General features: G+C 43.9%; 1 protein-coding gene across 2 annotated transcripts in view; it reads right to left on the bottom strand.

Moving 5' to 3' along the window:
* LOC124798690 (guanine nucleotide exchange factor subunit Rich) overlaps nucleotides 1–21,078 on the bottom strand; it is a 305,412-nt gene that overhangs the window by 267,864 nt on the left and 16,470 nt on the right. For both annotated transcript variants that reach the window (XM_047262195.1, XM_047262196.1), the window contains exon 2: nucleotides 384–491. In XM_047262195.1, the coding sequence (XP_047118151.1) occupies nucleotides 384–491 (108 nt within the window). The remainder of the gene's footprint in view (nucleotides 1–383; nucleotides 492–21,078) is intronic.

Here is a 21,078-nt window from a genome sequence, read left to right as displayed (position 1 = left end):
TTCTGTTTTGAAATGTAACCCAAATTTGAGAAAAATAAACAGTTCATTTATTTTGACTGACCAACAACACAATAAAGTGTCCAAATTTTTCATGAAAATGCTTACTCTTCCATTGGGGACCTGTGTGTAGTAACAATTATAAGTAATAATTTTTTCAGTATTAAGCCATACACATGCTTTCATGTATACGTAAAATTGGTTTCAATATATCTGAGCTTCTATTCATCTCATATTGATATGAAAACTTTTTCACCATCAATGTTGGATCAGATTTTCTATGCTGGTGGTTAAGTGTGCACATTAAAACTGGACAAAGTTGTTAAGGATTCTTAAGTTCTTCCATCCAGACTGAGTTCATTTCTTAATTACAGATTTTTACTTACAGCAACAACCAGCATGCTAGAATCAGGTCTCCACTCAACAAGAATATTTGTCCCATATTGTTTAATGGAGTTTTGTTCACGTCGATGGTAGACAATTGGCACACATGGCTGAAAAATGGAAAAATACTCCAGTCAAAAAAAGTTCTTACAAACAGCACATTAGTAACTTGTAACAACAAAAGCAAAATACGTCAAGTAGCTTCATTACAACATTGTCACAGATTCCAATACCTTTAATCCAAGAAAAAATAGTACTGGCAACTATCATCAAGGTATGCTGACTCAACTAGTAGTAGGAAGCTATTAAGTAATGCAACTGTGATGTTACAGTCAGACTGAAGGACAACGACAGAGTGCTTGTGGGGTAAAATACTATTTTAACTACATCATGACCAATTTCCTTCTCTGCCTTACCCAATCAAACATCTCTAACACTATCAGCATCAACAGAACATTAAACTCTAATGTTCTGTTTCCTTCCATCCACTATGTCTACTACATATTCACACAAATCTATTGTTCTCTGCCACAGTATGTGAACACTGCTGCTTTCTCTATTTGGTTAATCCTACAGTGAACAGACCTAACTGATTCTTCAGTGATAGAACCCAACTGAGTGGGATGCTTTAAGTATGTATATTTCAGTACACCACATGTTGAATGAGTGGTTTGATGAGAGGGTTCCATTTGGCTGATACTTTGATCTGACTTATGTTTTATCTACTAACAGATATGATTAAGATTCTGTTTTATATCTGTATTTGATTTAGTCCATATCATCCTCTCTACTAAAATAGTCTTGGTTAGGTGGGAAAGATAAACTCAACAACTTAAAAAAACTGAAATTAATGTTACTGAAAATGTGTATGTTAATTCCAGCTTCTCTAGAAACATTTCATCCCTAAAAAACCCATAAAAATTTCTTGTAACTAATTCAACCTAATAAATCTGTGCTGCCAAGGTGATTTTAATGCTGAGTACTACCATAAAACATCACTGTTGTCAAATAATACCAATAATTATTAGAAGATCTAACAATAATTATGGATATTATTGTGGAACTATCTTTACAATATTTACTAAATGTAAATGTGGATCCTTTACAGATTAATCATGGTAGTAGTCATAACATACTGGTGTTAACAAATATCTAAGTGTAAAAATCCATTAACTTCGTAAACAATCTTAAAATTTATAAATTCAACTGATTGGATAGATATGAATTTGGCTTCACAAATTACTTTTGGAAATTCATTTAATTACAAAGTGATGTAGGACATGCTAAACCACAGGCTGGTAACCAGTGGCCATCGGGCCAGATCTGGTCCATGATTGGTTTCAATCCAGCCTGCAGAAGCAATTCTTGGAAGAGTGTGGCACTCATATTGTACTTCGCCAGTGATGCATTTTTGGATATTTGCCAGTTTCGCTTCTGTGTGAGACTGCCAATATACGTTAAGTTCAAGCTATTTAGACTTTACAATATTTATAATGAACAAAGAAATGACAGCTTAATTTATTTAGTATTACAGAAATGACCCATATCAAGACAAAAAACCAAGTTCTTGTCAGTAAATCCCAAACCATATCATTTAATGCAGAATTTGGTGGAACTTCAGTTGTCTATAATATATTTGTTATTGCAATCAATGAAGAAAGATGTTAGTGCTGCCAGGTTAGAATTCTAGTACTGGAGAAAAGGCCTCAATCTTATGCACATTGAGCTCCTGATCTATAAGAATTACATAAAATTTGCCATTTTAAATGTTTGTGCAGACAAAATTACACAGACACTCCCAAGGGATGTTATTGTGTGCCTTACCTCTGACTGGGAAGTGAGGAACCACACACTGATGGAACCGGACCCTTCTCTGATGTAAGCAGTGCCAATAGCTGAAGCCTATGAAAATGTCCATGCAGCCCAAATTTTGTTTATTATGGAAGAAGATGATGCAACAGTCAGCTCTCCAGCACCAGAATTGTGGGAAGTCTCACCCCCTCCAAACAACCCGCAAAAACAAATATACGAGCAGCAATGGGCTGTGGCAGTGTCTGGTTATAAACATTGCTTCTTTCACCACACACCTAACACATACCCCATCGGCGAACCATATACCACAGGCACTTGCAAGTGGAATATTTTTGCTGTTATGCTGCAAATACACCCCAGCCTGCAGAAGTGAACCATTTGACTGATAAATCTATGGAAGTGCAAAATTCTCATTCTGGAATTCAGCCCAGAAAATCTTTTTAGATCTCTTCATAAGCACACACTCATTGTGGTTACTCCTGGACACTATTACTTCTATGTCTCTCCTGAAACAATCCATTTAGAGTTACTGTATGTCCATCTTTTAAGAGAGGGCTGCAGGACTCGGCTGTTGGATAGAGGATATCAAATTAAACACCTTTCACCCATCAAATTTCGAACCTCATTTTATTTGGCAAAATAAGATTGGAAATTTGACGCTGAAATGTGTTTCGTTTGATATCCTCAATCCACTTAGAGTTTAGGGTCGCCACCTTGCAGGCAGCTGAGACAAATCTTTCAGCTTATTGGTGTCATCAGATATCCACACTAGGGAAAAGTTTGATGTTTTTCTCACTTACAACTGATTCAATTGTTCATTTAATTTTTATGGTAGTTGACCCTAAACCAGGCAATGTGTTTGTGATATACTTACCACCCTCTTGAGTTTATGGATCATGAAACAGTACACGTAATTCAACACAAAGGGCCTCGTGCCACTCTGAAGAGTATCTCTACAATCATAAAAAGGATAGATTGCTGCTCACCGTAAAGATGGCACACTGAGTTGCAGACAGGCACAATGAAAAGACTTCTACACTTTTACACACAGAGCTTCAGCCAAACCCTCTTCAGAAAAGGAAACACACACAAATTCACATAAACAGGCACAATTCACGCATACATGACCTTTATCTCAGTCCACTCTGAACAGCCTGCAACTGTTGTCTTGAACAAAAGCAGCAATCTGGAAGGATAGAGTAGAGGTGGAAGGAGGAAAAATGATGATAACCCAATGTCCCCACATCCTCCACACAACAGTTTCTGTGCCTCTGTCCTATCACCTCCCAACTCATATCCTGGATAATCTGACTAAACCAGAGGTTGTACAGAGTTTCAGGGAGAGCATAAGGGAACAATTGTCACGAATGGGGGAAAGAAATACAGTAGAAGAAGAATGGGTAGCTTTGAGGAAATAGCGAAGGCAGCAGAGGATCAAGTAGGTAAAAAGACAAGGGCTACTAGAAATCCTTGGGTAACAGAAGAGATACTGAATTTAATTGATGAAAGAAAATACAAAAATGCAGTACGTGAAGCAGGCAAAAAGGAATACAAACATCTCAAAAATGAGATTGGCAGGAAGTGCAAAATGGCTAAGCAGGGATGGCTAGAGGACAAATGTAAGGACGTAGAGGCTTATCTGACGAGGGGTAAGATAGATACTGCCTACATCTGTTCCATTTTCCTGCAAGACATTAAAAACTCTGCCATGCACATCTCACCATGAGCTATTTCACGTGGAATGGCGATTTCTATGAACAGCTGGAAGGCGTTGCCATGGGTAGTCCTCTTAGTCCAGTGGTGGTCAACTTCTTCATGGAACAATTCGAAGCACAGGCACTGGACTTGGCGACTTGCAAACCTAAGGTGTGGTACAGGTACGTCGATGATACTTTCGTGGTGTGGAGCCATGGTGAAGAACAGCTCGGTGACTTCGTAAGACACTTGAACAGCCTCCATGCCAACATAACATTTACCATGGAAGTAGATAAGGACAAGAAACTGCCATTTCTAGACGAGCTGGTCACAAGGGACGGCGAAAACCTGGGACACAGCGTGTATCGAAAACTGACCCACCCAGACCGACACCTGCACAAACTGTCAAACCACCACCTGGGCTAGAAAAGAGGCATGATTAGTATGCTCGTAATGAGAGCAGGACGAATATGTGAGCCGCAACACCTCAAACAAGAAATGCAACACCTGGAAACTGTTCTGAGGAGCAATGGGTACTCCACAAATTATATTAGAAGTATAACAGGGCCAAACACTCGGCGAAGTAAGGAACCAGAGAAAGAAATGTCGGGTATGGCCTTTCTGCCATACATTCCCAGAGTGACGGACAGAATAGGCCGTATATTGCGCAAACATGGCGTAAAGACGATTTTCAAACCGACAAGGAAGATCAAAGAGTGTCTTGGATCGCCAAAGGAGAAAAGAGACCCACCTGCAATGTCGGGAATATACCATATACCATGCACATGACGGAAAAGTTTGTCGGAATGACTTGGACAATCAATTAACACCGGGATCAAAGAGCATAAGCGACATTGCAGGTTGGGGCAGGTGGAGAAATTGGCCGTGGCAGAGCACGCACTGAGTGAGACCAACCATGTAATAAAATTCGCCGACACGGTAGTTCTGGCTGTAGAGAAGCACTATCACACACGCTTGTTCAGAGAAGCTGTAGAAATACAAAAACACATGAACAGTTTCAACAAGAAAGAGGAAAGCCTTAAGGTAAATGGATCCTGGCTTCCTGTACTGCAGCGAACGACCGTCGTAGGTAGCAAGAGGAGAACCGCACTGGAAATGACCGCGGAGAAGCCCTCGGACGTTGGTGCGGCAGGTACATATAGTCTGCGGCCACGAGCTCGGCTCCGGGTCACCACCAGCAATGGAGGGTGAACCTTTGACAATGCCAGCCACTCGTGCTGGCGAAACGTCGGGAAAATCTTTAGATGAACGTCGACCAAAGAACGCGAGACAGAAGCCGCCAATAGGCAGTTTCTCAACAAGTGGGCACAAAAGCCTTAACAATTTTGTAATTGATAATGTTTTCTTTAGTGGAGCCAGTAAAAAACACTCTTCTCATGATGCACAATCAATTAGGATAAATACCAGTGACACAGTAATAACCCGCCAGGTTAGCCAAGCGCACTAACGCACTGCTTGCTGGACTCGGGTAGGCGTGCTGGCCCCGGATCGAATCCGCCTGGCGGATTAACGATGAGGGCCAGTATGCAAGCCAGCCTGGATGTGGTTTTTAGGCGGTTTTACACATCCCCCTAGGTGAATACCAGGCTGGTTCCCACGCCCCGCCTCAGTTACACGGCTCACAGACATCTGAACACTTTCGCACAATTCCATGGATTACACTAGTCGCAGACAGTTGGGGTACACTAATTCCTTCCTGGGGGATACAGGGTGGCAGCAGGAAGGGCATGCGGCCACCCCTTCAGCTAACATTGCCACATCCGATTAACCATGCTGACCCTGCGTATCCACGGGAAAAAACGGCACAAGCAAAAGAAGAAAGAAGAACAGTGACACAGTAATGGATACTCTACAGTGAAAATTAGAATAATTAATGCCTCCAGACAAAGATTTTTAAGAATAGTTTACAAGTGATGAATAGGGTTTAAATCTGTAATGAACCAAATGCTAATACAAAATTTAATCTATTTCATAATTCATTCATAACATTATTTAAAATAGCTTTCCCCATAAGCTAATCAGAAAGGACATTAAACAGCCATGTACAAAGTCATGGATGAGGAATAGATCTGTTGGCAAGAACATGTAGGTATTCTGCAGTAGCTGCACACTACAAATCTACTAAAAATTACTAAGAAAAGTTGCTAAAAAATGAAGGAACACACCCATTATGTCAGACATTTGTAATTCTGACAGCAGACTTAAGACTATATGGGATATTGTGAAAGGGATGAGAGGACAACCAGCCACGGAGCAGGATAAGATCACTATTGAATTGAACAGTGGGGCTATAAATGACAAGTCACATGCATCAAATACATTTAATAAGCAGTCCTTGAAATTAGTAGGAAGTATAGGGACAAACAGTTCAAGAGAAAAATCACAGTAGTATGTCAAAAGAGTCTCTCTCATAAAGTTCAGTCAAATGAAAGTATCACCAATGAAATTAAGAAAATTATACATTCTCCCAAAAATAAAAGATCGTCTGGTTTTGATGGTGTATCCAAAACAGTGGGATATCATCAGTCTGGCTCCACAACCATATTGTGATGGGGTTCGTTACACAGGAGGACACACTGGGTGAGTCTGGTATGACCAACGCATAGACGGCATAAAGCAGTGGACTCCTTCCAAGAGGAGCGGAAGGAAGAGCACCAAAGGGCAGCAGTCTCCTTGATTGTGTGGAGTTTATTACTGAGAGCAGTAGTGCACCAGATGTCATTCCAGTTTTGGACAAAGAGAGATTTGACAAAGATCTGCATATCTGCAGCTGGAGTCAGGAAAGGGAAAGGAGCAGAAGTATCAGCTTATCTAGCCAAACAGTTAATTCCCTCGGATACCCACATGACTTGGGACTCAGAGAAAGACAACTGAGCAGGCAGCATGGCCAAGAAAGGAGAGGGAGGTCATGGAAAGCAGAGACCAAAGGAAGACGGGAGCAGCAGACCGCTCAATGAGTCAGTACATATTAAAAAGTGTGGAGGAAGGCCTGAGTAACAAAACTGATGGCCTTGGTAATGGCTAGCAGCTCTGCTGTGAACACACTACATGATTCCAGTAATAAATGGTGTTCTAAGCCAGTAGGAGACGTGAAAGCATATCCGCTTTATCTATTGTCTTAGAACCATCAGAGTAGAAGATGGTAGCACCCTGGAACTCTGCACGGATGGAATGTACAAGACGCCAGAAGACCATAGGGGCGAAGAGACCTTAGGACAATGGAATAGGTCAGTCCTAATCTGTGGTCTAGGCACCATCCAAAGGGGGGGGGGGGGAGGGGGGGAGGAAATACACGGCGCACATTTCAGTGGATGGAGATGGAGGAGATCCCGATAGAGGGAGGTGAGACGCATTCCAACAGGCAATCCCACCCGAAGGCAGTGATCAGGAGGGAGATGTTCCTCACTTGCAAAGAGGACAGGGTACACGGGATAGTCAGGGAATCAGCGAACGGCGTTTGCATAAGAAACCAGGAGTTAGCTTCATTATATTTGTAGAGGGAGGAAACCCCACTTCTGTGAAGAGACTGTCAATACGACTAGTGTAAAAGCATTAAAACCCAGACGCAACCCACAATGGTGAACAGGATCAAGTATTTTCAGAGCAGAAAAAACTGGTTGCCTAAATAAAATTCTGGGTCAGAGTATACTAAGAACTGACGACAAAAATGCATAACCCGCATTTTGGAGGGAGAAAATTGGAAGTCATGGGAGACAACCCACACAGAGGTCCATTGGATGTGCCTCAGAGCTGGCACTCAGCAGACGCTACTGTGTGGGAGCTGCAACAGATGCAAAAATCATCGACATACAATGCCGCCGTGGTAACCTGATGACAAACAAAGGTTGCAAGCCCACTGTGAAGAGTGTGACATGTAATACAGAACCCTGGGGGATACCATTCTCCTGGATCTGAGGGGTGCTGAGTGAAGTGTCAACTGGAACCCGGAAGAGCCGGTAGGGATAAAACATCGCGAATAAATACACGGCGCACATTTCAGTGGATGGAGATGGAGGAGATCCCGATAGAGGGAGGTGAGACGCATTCCAACAGGCAATCCCACCCGAAGGCAGTGATCAGGAGGGAGATGTTCCTCACTTGCAAAGAGGATAGGGTACTCGGGATAGTCAGGGAATCAGCGAACGGCTTTGCATAAGAAACCAGGAGTTAGCTTCATATATTGTAGAGGGAGGAAACCCCACTTCTGTGAAGAGACTGTCAATACGACTAGTGTAAAAGCATTAAAACCCAGACGCAACTCACAATGGTGAACAGGATCAAGTATTTTCAGAGCAGAAAAAACTGGTTGCCTAAATAAAGTTCTGGGTCAGAGTATACTAAGAACTGACGACAAAAATGCATAACCCGCATTTTGGAGGGAGAAAATTGGAAGTCATGGGAGACAGCCCACACAGAGGTCCATTGGATGTGCCTCAGAGCTGGCACTCAGCAGACGCTACTGTGTGGGAGCTGCAACAGATGCAAAAATCATCGACATACAATGCCGTGGTAACCTGATGACAAACAAAGGTTGCAAGCCCACTGTGGAAGAGTGTGACATTTAATACAGAACCCTGGGGGATACCATTCTCCTGGATCTGAGGGGTGCTGAGTGAAGTGTCAACTGGAACCCGGAAGAGCCGGTAGGATAAAACATCGCGAATAAAAATCTGAAGGGGGCCTTGAAAGCCCCAATCATGGAGGGTAACTAAAATACAATAGCTCCAAGCCATGTTGTATGCCTTATGTAGGTCGAAGAAAACCGTGAAAGTGCAGACAGTTAGTAAACGCCAATCAGATTGCAGTTTTGAATCTGAGTAAATGGTCAATTGGAGATCGTTCTTGTCAGCGGTCACACTGATACAGGGATAAAAGGCCTTGAGATTCAAGTACCCAACACAATCAGAAGATAACCATCCTCTCAAGCAGTTTATAAAGTATGTTCGTCAGGCTAATTGGGCAGTAGCTGTCGAGAGACTTTGGGTTCTTCCCAGGCTTAAGGACGGGGACACTGTGAGGGGAAGGCACTCATGAGCCAAATGTGGTTGAAGACCCTGAGTATATATTAGCTCTGCACAGTGTCCAAGTGTTGGATCATCCGGCTGTGGATGGAATCTGGGCCTGGGGCCATGACGTGTGAAGAGGTAAGGGCCTGCAAGAATTCCCATTCACTGAAGGGTTCGTTATAGCACTCAGCTTTGGATTGAAACAGAAGGGGGGGGGGGGGGAGGGGGGGTCTGTTCAACTCTGTTTTTCTGCCAGAGAAGGGTGACAGGATACAAAGAGGTTGTTGATGCTGTCGCAAAGTGTGTTGCAAATTGTTCTGCAACGACCAATGGATCAGTAGACAGAGCACCTTGGAGGATAAGCCCATGGACAGCTGACTGTGACTGGTGGCCCAGAGGGCTACTGAGCTAGGACCAAACCTGCGATGAAGAGCAATACGTCCCCAGGGAGGAAACATAGCATTTCCAGCATTCCTTTTTACTCTGCTTAATAAGGTAACGAGCCTTAGCACGGAGACACTTGAAAGCAAGGAGGTTGGTCAGTGGAGGGTGTCGTTTAAATTATTGCAGTGCCCGTCGGCAGTCCTGGACAGCGACTGCTACGACCTTGCCCACCGTGGTACTGGTCGACGACGATGGGGACCTGTGGATAGGTGGACAGCAGTGCCAGCAGCATGAAGAATAGTGGCAGAAATACCATGCACGACCACATCACTGCAGTTCGAGAGAGAGGTGTCGAAATGCACAGCAGATGTATATGAAGGCCAACTGGCCCTGCGGAATACCCAACATGGAGGCCAGTCTGCCTGGTGGCGGCAGGGAAGGACAGAATCACTGGAAAGTGGTCACTGTCACAAAGGTCACGGAGTGACCAATGTAGACAAGTCAAGAGAGCACAGGAGGAGATTATGAGATCGAGAGCAGTAAAGGCTCCATGAGCAGCACTGAAGTGGCTACAGAAATTGTCACTGAGGAGATGCAAATCAAAGTCTGTAGTACGCTGGTCACATAGAAGATGCCTACCAAATGAAGTGGCACTTCCCCACAGGGGTGGTGTGCATTGACATCCCCAAGAAAGAGATATGAGTGTGGGAGTTGTTATGTTAAGGTAGACAGTTCAACATATGGAAGCGGCCTACCTGGCGGGAGGTAGACATTGCAAACAGCGATTGCCGCAGTCATCTGCACTCTAACTGCTATTGCTTCTAGGCTGATATGAAGGAGGATCCAGTCACTAACGACATCGGTGCGAACCAAAGTACAGATCCCTTATCCTGGGGCCATCACAGTTCCAACAGAATGCCCAATGACACAAAACTTTAGAGAGTGGTCATCATGAAAGTGAGTTTCTTGAAGAGCAAGACAGAACAAAGAGTAGGAGGAAACAAGGCGTTTCCAGGAGGTGGCGATAATATCCATCACAATTCCACTGGATTATCATGTGGTGATAGTCCAGGTGAGGCATAAAGAAGCTGAGGGGAGGTCAAGTCACTTGGTCAACGGTCTTTGCCAATGAGGATGGGGTGACATCCATAAAAAATGGGTCTGATTTGAGATGAGATGGAGGGCCGAAGCCCTCCGAGTAGCCAGGGAAGCCTCATTCTTTGACTTGTGCTGTTTCTTCTTCTCCCTCGGAGGGACGGAGGGAGCATTATCAGTACAGGAATAGGTGGCAGTGATGTCAAGATCAAACAGAGAGTGAGTGGCCTTGCAGTCCTTGGAGCGCGGGTCTCTTCTCCGGCCTGAGGGTGCAAGCTTCCTGTCCTGAGAATGCCGGGGAGGGGTGTTATGAGATGGAGCCCCATCCCTAGCAAGAGCCAGAGAAGAGGATGTTTTCAGTGGCCCAGGATGAGGATGAGGAGGAGGAGGAGGAGTCGTTCCAGGAGGGGAAGGGACAGGAGCCACCGAGGGTGAGGAAACAGAAGGGGGCAGAATGGTGGTAAGAGGGATAGGTGACGAGGGGAAGGCTTGCTGAGGCATAGGTAGAGGAGAGATTTACAGGGTGAAGTCTGTCAAATTTCTTCCAGGCTTCAAAGTAGCTGAGACAGTCAAGGGTCTTTATTTCCTGAATTCTTTCTTCCTTCATGTACACTTGACACTCCAGTGAGTGGGGACAATGGAGATCATAGCAGTTTACATAGTTAGGTGGTGGGGTGCAAGGGCTCCCCATATGAAGAGAGTGGCCACAGTAACACAGATGTGACTGGCATTGCATCGCGAGGACATGTGGCTGAAATTGAGGCAATGGAAGCAATGTATGGGAGGCTGAAAGTACTGTTTCACATCGCCACCATTACCTTGACCCTCTCGGTCCAGGTACCCCCTTCAAATGCCATTACGAAAGCACCAGTGTCTACATGACAGTCCTTAGGGTCTTTCTGGACATGCCAGATGAAATGAATGCTATGTTGCTCCAGATTAGCCATAAGTTCATCGAACTCAAGGAGGAGGTCTCTATGGAAAATTACATCCTGTGCCATACTGAGTGACTTGTGAAGAGCAATAGCCATGGGGTTGTCTCCTAAATGATCACAGACACAGAGGGAGGGAGGCTGGCTGACTGGCAGAAGTTGTCTTTATAAGGATAAAGCCAGAGCCCATCTTGCTTAATGATTCAACTTCATTGAACTTATCCTCAGTATGTTCCACAAAGAAAAGGGGTTTGGTGGTGGCAAAAGTCTTCCTGTTGGTCCCCTCGGTCCTGGTACAGACTAGGAACCGTAGAAAGGTTCTTGCCCCACACTGGCACATCTGGCCCTCCTCCCAGGGTGTATTCAAGAAGTGTAAGCTTGGAAAGGCAGAAACAGGAACTGAGACAGAACTACGTAATCGAAGAGATGTGGTTGCAGTAGAGCAGCCAGAGAGTTTAACACATTTCATGTGCCAAACGTCTGGCCTGGTACCACCCATCTGAACACTCCGCCTTGTGGGCGCCACCCAGCCACAGCAATGACTGCCCTCAGGACGGCCGTTGCCAAGAGTTCCGATGCCTTGAAAAAATGGGCAATCACTCCTAGGTTTGCACAGGGCATTCACAGCACAGGTACCAGCAGTGTGATCCCTGTGGTATTAGGGGGCTCGGCCAGATGGGTACATAACAGCCCCACCACATGGACTGCCTATCAAGTTGTGACCTAACAAGGAGGCAAAGAGGGGCGAGAGGGGGGACAGGGGGGAGAGGGAGGAGAGGGGAAAAAGGGTGTAGAGGGGGTAGTGGGGAAAGGGGGGAGAGAGGGGAGTGGGGGAAGAGGGGGGAAAGGTGGGAGAGGGGGGAGAGGGGGGAGAGGGGGGAGAGGGGGGAGACGGGGGGAGGGGGGAGAGGGGGTAGAGGGGGAGTGGGGGAAGTGGAGGTAGAGGTGGGAGAGTGGTGAGAGGGTAAGAGGGAGAGGGGGGCAGAGGGAGGGAGGGGGGAGGGGGGAGAGGGGGGCAGAGGGGGGAGAGGGGGGGAGAGGGGGGAGAGCAGGGCGAGAGGGGCGAGAGGGGGGACGGGGAGAGGGGGAGAGGGGGAGAGGGGGAGAGGGGGAGAGGGGGAGAGGGGGAGAGGGGGAGAGGGGGAGAGGGGGAGAGGGGGAGAGGGGGAGAGGGGGAGAGGGGGAGAGGGGGAGAGGGGGAGAGGGGGAGAGGGGGAGAGGGGGAGGAGGAGGAGGAGGAGGGAGAGGAATCCACACCAAAGATGCTAGGGAGGGAGTTCTTCCCCATCTGGCTCGCACTATGGATTTCAAATTTGAAGATGGAGGTCAAATGCCTGAGGGGTACCAAAAAAGAAAAGCAACCAACCAAAACCGCAAGATGAAACAAAGTCATGAGGACAGCCGGCCCAACATAAGAAGAACATCAAGAGAAGAAGCGGAAGAGGCAACGAGAAAGGAGGGAGGACAAGGAAGGAGAAGGAAGGGGAAGAGAAAGCAGCCCAGAAAAGAATAAAGGCTGCAATAGCTCAGGGAGCCATGCGCACCATACACATACCCACCAAAGAGCTGTTGGCCCCCTGGGGGGAGGACAAATTTTTAGATCTCAAGGGTAAGTAAAGACATAAGTTGACAAAAAATGCAAGGACTTCTGTATTTCTAAGCATGTGAGCAAAATCTTAAGTACTAACATCAACATCCACTATTTTCTTCCTCTTATCAATCATACTTTCCAATATGTAAACTAGATTCAAAGTGCCAAAATGTACTAGAATAAATAAAGTGTCTATAAAATGTCGCACTGTACAATGTTCTTGCAGTGAGACAGTCACAATTCCTGAAATCCATTGTCCATGACCTCTGGCCTGCCAAGTAGCACCACACTCCTAAGTCCACGGATAAACCATAAAAATCTACAGCTTTACACCACATACAAAAGGACCTGGCCTGCAGGCAGATCGGTGAGACTAGAACAATGGGCAGGGCCTGCACGTTAGTGGGAAATGATGGGCTTCATATTGGCTGGCCTGATCCATTAGAGATACCCACAGAAATGGCCACTGGGGTGGCCAGCTATTTACATGTCACAGACACCATGTTGTTGAAATGAGACCACAGTGATGAATCCATGCAACAGATAACTTGTGTGAATACTGTGAAAATCAGTACTAATGAGGATAGGTAACAGCTCACCATGAAGATCGCTGAGTCGCAGACACGCTCATACAAAAGACAATCAACATTCTCACAACTACATTTTAGGCAATGGCCTTTGTCAGAACACGAGAGCACACATGCATTCAGACAACCATTCACACAGCTTTTCTGAACTGCACAGATGGGAGTTATCCTTACAGCTCATTCTCTGCTCCAGTAATTATCGCAGCCTCAACCTACAGTAACATACAGTCCCCACACCATCTACCCAACAGTTTTCACTCCCTCTGTCCTATCATCTCCCATTCTCATCTCCCACCCTGTTTATTTGCCACCCTCTGCCAACGCATCCGCCCGTCTTTCCCCACTCCTTTTTTCCCCACCTCTCTGCCCCATAACTTCCTGACCCTGCACATGTTGGCAGTCTAGTCCCTGCACACCCCGCCAGACAGCGTTCATCTCCCTCCCCACGCTTACACTACTATCCCTTCCCCCTCCCCGCCTCTTCTAGGTTGCTGCTTGCTTCCCACAAGATAGCTGCATTCTGCTCTGAGACACTGGAGTTGGCGGTCATGTTTATGTGAGATGTGCTTGCTTGTGTGAATGAATGGAGACTGTCTCTCTTTTACTGATGATAGCTGTGGCCCAAAGCTTTTAATTGTGCCTATCTGCAACTTAAGGTGTCTCCAATACAGTAATTAGCAATCTCTCTTTTCCTACATTGTAGCTATTTTATACAAGAGAAATAGATTCTTTAAAGAATCAGAGGTGGGGTTACTGGTTTAAACTATTCCATTATGTACAGAAATTGCATCGTCATGGACAACTGACAGTTGCTCATCAACTTTGGTCCTAAGCATCACTCGCCTGGCCTGACTGGAGTGGACCGTACTACCCATGGCCGCCAGGGCTGAATGCTGTACTTGTACAGTTTTCATGTTCTATACACTGTCAGGCAATGGTGTCACACACTAACACAGATGCACTGTCCCTGTTTCCTATGGGACCTGACCCACCTTTTAAACAACATGAGTTGGTGTACTTCCAGGATTCGTGTATTTCAGCTTTCCCCGTAACATCATGTGACATCGCAGCTGCCACATGCAAGGAGCCAACGTTATGCTGGCTCACTCACTTCGTTCAATGTGGGGGACCAGATACACCTTCAGGACCATACTTTTGCCCCTACTGGCTGCAGAAAAATCAATAGCACCTGAACAATGGGGTTCTTTGTGGATTTCAGATGAGAGCCACTGCTGCATTCTGATTCTGCCATCTCTTAAGTTGCAAGAGCTGTACCTCCTGCACACTGCCCACTGTGTAATTTCACAATGAAAAGTTTGTTCTGGCAGCACATTTTTTGGCTCAATATTGACTATGACAGAGTAGACTGTCTGCCAATGTTTCACCTGTTAAGACCATCAAGCTGTGCCTCATCAACATTTTCTCCCTGGCCCTATGCTGTGAAGTCATGGGAGCTTATTCACCTAGAAAGTACTGGCCTGTTTTTAAGCACTGTGTGTCCTGAATGTCCTAGCTCACTTTTGCTACGCCTATCAAAGCCTTGGAAAAAATTTTCATGTATGAAGGAACACTATACACTTTTGCTTCAGGGAATGGGACAGTCTTCATATCCATGACTTTGAAGAGCTGTGTGCCCATAACAGGATTCAACACCTCCATACTATGGCCTTTCACCCAGCCTCCAATACTCTTGTAGAATGCTTTAACTGCACCGTCAAGACCCAGTTCTGCAAGGAAATGATGTCAAACACTGCAGCTAGCATCCTCTGCAGTTTGTAGCAATTTATAGGGCCACCCCAATTGAAGGCTTGGAGCCCAGCTATGGCGCTTCACAACCATCCTCACCACACTCTCCTGGACATTCTGCACCCATCAGCAGTGCACGTCATTGCCAAGGCTTCTTCCTTCCTGGGGGGCTTACCGGTGTGAGCCTGTAAGTTTGGATACCATCCAACCTGGATCCATGGGATGATCTCTGACCATTAGAGGGCCACAATGTATGGCATGACCTACATCTACAGCCTTCTGCAGCATCACAGAAATCAACTTTGTCTCCACTATTCCAGTCAGATGCTATCTGCTTCTCCGCCCCTGGCAGAACCACCAGTCCCATGGCAGCTAATGTATCTTACATCATGCCTCCCTGCTACTGGGGCACTGGGGAGGGGGAGAGGCAAATGTAGTGGCAACACCTGACGTCGCAATGGACACTGGTTAGCTGGTGTAACATTGCTGTTGACTGCAGTGGGGCCACTACCCAAAAGGCACTTGGAATCATAAAAGCCCTTTCCAGATCCCACATGTAAGTCATCCCAGGGCAGGTCGAAGTCACTTGTGAAGCAGTCAGTGAAATGCACACCAGTCGGCAATTATTTTGGTGTATGGTGTTAACGTTGAGGACTCTGTCATTGGTGGAACTCTGATACTTGGATTGGATAGCTTATTCTAAGATAGCTTGTACTGGTCCAGAAGTGTTCTGCTCCAGAAGCGTTCTGTAACCAATCCCAAACTGCCTAATAAATTGGAGTGAGTCCTGTCAGTTTTGTGTGCAGTTTGTCTTTACAAAAGAAACTATCAATTTTTTAAGCAAACAGTTTCCTCAAAATAACTAGAGGACAAATTAGTTTCTCTGTGCATGAACATGCAAATTGTGCTGTGACCTTATAAGATGCCATGTGTCACAAAATTCAGGTGCGATTTTAAGTGCTGCAATGTTTGTAGTACAGTTTCTGCCACATCAATGTGAGGAATGGCTTGTGCTGTTAGACTATTCTAGGCTGAAGGTGAAAACTGTCTCAGTACTTTGAGGAAAATGTCCATGTACTACCTATGCCAATTCCTGTCTGCATACTAGGAAAGACAGTCACCTTACATTCATTAGGCAGCTAATTTACATCACCATAGCAGAAAAGCACATCTGAATGCATGTCACCATGTGTGGGACACCACATGCTGACTCAATGATCATATATATGATCGCTCAACATGCCACTGATGAAGCAGCAAAAAGAGAAGAAATAAAGCTTCCAAACCTAACACTGAATGAAGTACCAGCAAGTACTCAGACTTATGAAGCTACTTATAAAATAAAAGGTAAAATGTACAGCTCATTGGTTGGTTGGTTGATTTGGGGGTAGGGGATCCAACAGCGAAGTCATTGGTCCTATCGGATTGGGGAAGGAAGCTTTCTGTCCCCTTTCAAAGGAACCATCTCAGCATTTGCCTGAACTGATTTAGGGAAATCACAGAAAACCTAAATCAGGATGGCCAGATGCGGGTTTGAACCGTCATCCTCCCAAATGCGAGTCCAGTGTGCTAACCACTGCACCATCTCGCTTGGTACAGCTCATGGATAATCAATATTTGCGACAAAAGAAAAACTTGCAGGCTCCATCTCAGCAGGTCTCATATTCAAATCACGTTTAAAAAGTGTTTTTTGCACATGATGTGCAAATTTTCTTATGGCAAAGCATATTGTGCACAACGTGAAGTATGGTTGGAAGAATTAAAGGAATTCATTACACCAGAATTAGACCATTCCAAAGCAAGTGGACTAACTTTGTGGTGAAACAAGCGCTGTATCATTATGAGAGATACAGAGGCAAGCGAGTTTGTCGGGACTTACTCCAGTTCACTACTAGCGTCATGTCGTCATAATGCGCCTGTGCGTAGCATACAAAATATTGTGCCATCATCTAAGAATGAAATTAAAAAATACAGTAGCTTTTCCAAACTTTATCAGCAAGTGTTTCAGTTTATTAACATTAAAATTATTAAATCTCAGATGGAATTTTGCTAAATACGTTACTTCAAGAAAAAATAAGTGGCACTAAATAATAAAGCTAAAAAGCCAAAAATTGTTCAGATTGTTCAAATGTACGCCACAATCAAAAGTTACATGTCTCAACTTAATCAGTCCAACGTTTAGGTCAAAATAGACATTTTTCCGAAAAATTGAAGGTCCTACTTATTAGACTCAGAGATGAAAATTCATATGTAGCATCAGTTTGATATACAAACATTAGCTATGTGACTTCCTTAAGCTACCTGTATTAGTTTTCAAGTACTTTACTAAAAACTAAATTTGGAATGGAATTGTCCTTACTCATAATAGATTAAGTATCACTTGTATTTATGATAGAACGTTTTAATTACAGCACTCAATTACATTTAAAAAAGTATACATCTGTACCAAGTTTCAAGACTTTAGTGTAAATAACTATCAATACAAGGAATCTTAAAGAGGTAGTTCAGAGTTCATGTTCTACTGTCTGTTCCATTCTAAAAATACCAGCCGGCAAAATTTTATTAGTAGTAGAGCTGAAACCTTTTCAGTGACTACAGCCAACTTAACCTCATTTATATTAAAATTATAAAGATTGTAAATTGTTACACAACAGAGTTATTAAATAATATGTGTCCAAGAAAGTGGCTATTTAGATGCTGTTGACTGTGCTTAGAGCAACTGACAGCAGATGTTTCGTTCTGGGGTCTGCTGCGCCCATGTATAAATACGGCCACAGAGGCAGAGAATGAGACATTTTGTACTGAGCTATCAATCTGCCTGCATCAGTCAAATGCCTGAATACACTCTGCCTGAGATGATGTCAGAGGTAGGCACCTACAAATGTGTTTTCAGTAAAAGTAGGAAGTGAACTCGCAGGGACTGGATCACATAGACTTCACGGAAGTAGCTTTTTGTGTGCTGTCCGTAATGCTGACAAAACCACATGGGCAAATGGTGAGATTATTTTCCAGTTTTGTAGCAAGCAATTAACTTTGATGATTAGACTTCAGGGCGACAGACCATTTTACTTGAAATTTACTGTGGACATCGCCTCTGTACTATATTACTTATTTAAAATGTTTAGACCCATAGAGGATCACAAAAAGCAAACAATGATCTGTAGTTGCTATTTTTCTTGTCCTTCCAGAATTGTTTCATTCTCTCACTATGTTTAGCTCAACATTCTTCCATCCATTTTCCCGCAGATCTTTTGGGTTTTTTTTCTGATGCAACTTCCCAACAGTGGATCTTCTGTCTGAAGAGATCAGTTTGAACTTGTTTGATCCAGACTGTTGTCATTTTTAGTTTCTGTGAGTACATTAGGATTTTCTTTGTTAATGTGTTGTCTAGCTATATTATTACTATTAGGGTGTGTGTGTGTGTGTGTGTGTGTGTGTGTGTGGGGGCGCGCGCGCGCGCACGTGCTGACTTTTAATGAATATATTAATCAGTTAAAACTCAAAAATTTTATTATTAGTCTTAGTTCCTGATCCCACTGAGTAAATAGCTAGTAGGGACATTTTCTTTCAGAAAGCACAAGAATAATGTGGACTTGCAGACTGGAAATTATGGTCAGTGTGGTCTCCATTGCTTTCTGGCTGACTGCAAAAACGGTTTTCATGCCCTTGTAAGTACGGCGACAATACCATAAATTAACCCACTGCCCCACAACTTAACAAATCACTTATAGTAAATAGACCACCCCATTGGTTGTAATTAAGAAACCAAGCAGAACCTTGCACATTTGCAAGGATTTCAGTGAACTGTACACTTACTGTTGCAGCACAACATGAATCCCTTGACTAAGTGTGTAAACTACTTAAATGATAATAGTTGCAGGATCACTGCAAAAATAGGTCATGGAACTCCTCACTTTACTCTTCAACAGCTTATGGAAAAATGGGCAATCAGCAGAAATTTTGCTATTTCAAACAAGTTGAAAATTAGGATCACATGTTAAACACAAGTAGGTCCATCTTCAAGAAATAGAAAATCTGTAAATTTCTCATGATGTTAAAGAATTTCAATATCTTCTTGGCAAAATTCATCGAGAAGGTAGCAACAATAGACACATCGTTTAATCACATGCAAACAAAAAAAGTTCTGATTGCGTAGTAACTGGCATGCAGTGAAGCATGTGAGAAATTAAAGCAAGAATTGCCTCTTTATTTATTACTATTTCATATTGAGAAACCATTGTAGTTGGACTGCAAGTCACAACACAGGACTGGGACATGTACTATGCCACAAAAATAGTGGATTTTTGGAGCTATATGTGCATCAGAGACATTTGATAAAGCCTAGTCACTTTATCCACACAGAGAACAAATGGTACTGATACTTGGTACACGATGCAGAAACCTGAGTACCAACATGGGGTGAAATTCCACCTGATTGTAGACCACAAGGAACCATTTTATCCCAGCCAGAAATGTACTGAAATGAACAGAATGGCATGATCAGGGATAAGCATTTGTCAACTATCAATACAATTCTAACCTTTTGCAACTAACAGTTCTGAAACTAGGACTGTCTTATAATTTTTTTATGTGTATCAGTCATACTAAAATTTCATCTCCTGAAGTACTGGCCAGCCACTCTCTCTCTCTCTCTCTCTCTCTCTCTCTCTCTCTCTGTAACATTATTGTCAATACTGCCTATAATGGTCTGATCTAACTTCTCCATCTGCTTTTACTTCATGTGACTTCCATACAACCATGCTCTTTGATGCAACATCCATATTAATGTATTATTCATTATTTATGACAACATATGTAATTGTAATTAATCTATGAATGTAATTTCAAAAGTAATGTGCTGTAAAAGAATGTAAAAGTTAAAACTTTAATTGTAATACTGGCTCATGCACATAGAAAGTAGATTTGTAATCACATAAAACTTGGAGGGAAGTCCCTCCACAATGAGACTGGCTAGGCGGAAATAGAAAAGATGAATCTGGCAGCCGAACTGCAAGGTTTCTGTGTTGCATGAGTCAGTCGGTGGCTAGCAGGCAAAGAGTGTGTATCTCGTGAACTGACAGTGGAAAGAAGAACTGCAAGAGTATATAATAACGCCTCAGATGTGGAAGTAACGTGGCTTACTATTCATGGCATACTTTGGTTAGCTCTCTACTATGAAAATCCAACGCTAAGGAGAGAATTTTCAGAGCTTGTTACACAGGAAGAACCATGGATACTTTTGCTGCCTTTCTTTAATAGCACTGATTGACACTGCCACCACCTTCAGCTGAGTTCTGTAACTTTGCAAGGACCAGTTGTGTGGATTCGTTTTCAATAATAATTTTGTGTTCTGCAAGCTTTGTTTTGAACCTCTGTGTTTTATACTTAGTTGTTTACCTAGACAGGGTCCTACACTAAGTGCAACGATGAATCCGAGTATCCTACTCTACTGAGCTAAAAAGCTGTTGTCTTCCTTAGCAGAAGTTCATAAACATTGTGGAGTAAAAAGTACGAGGGTAATCCCAAAAGTAAGGTCTCCTATTTTTTTTATAAGTACAGAACTCTGTTTGTGTGGCAGTTGGTCACACTGTTATGAAGAGTACTTCATGCACTGCGTGTACACCCGTGCACGCCGCGCTGAGGTGCCCAGTCTTGGTTTGGCAGCTATTGAGAATGGAGCTCCCACTGGATGTTACCGCCAAGTGCGAATTGCGCGCAGTTATTCAGTTTATGAATGCAAAGGGCACTGCGCCAATTGAAATCCATTGCCAATTGACGGATGTGTATGGTGAGTCATGCATGCATGTCAAAGATGTTCGTAAGTGGTG

Source organism: Schistocerca piceifrons, chromosome 5 (genome assembly GCF_021461385.2).
Source record: "Schistocerca piceifrons isolate TAMUIC-IGC-003096 chromosome 5, iqSchPice1.1, whole genome shotgun sequence".
Taxonomy (NCBI): Eukaryota; Metazoa; Arthropoda; class Insecta; order Orthoptera; family Acrididae; genus Schistocerca; species Schistocerca piceifrons.
Note: the sequence above shows the minus strand (reverse complement) of the source record. Positions and strands in the feature narration are given on the sequence as shown.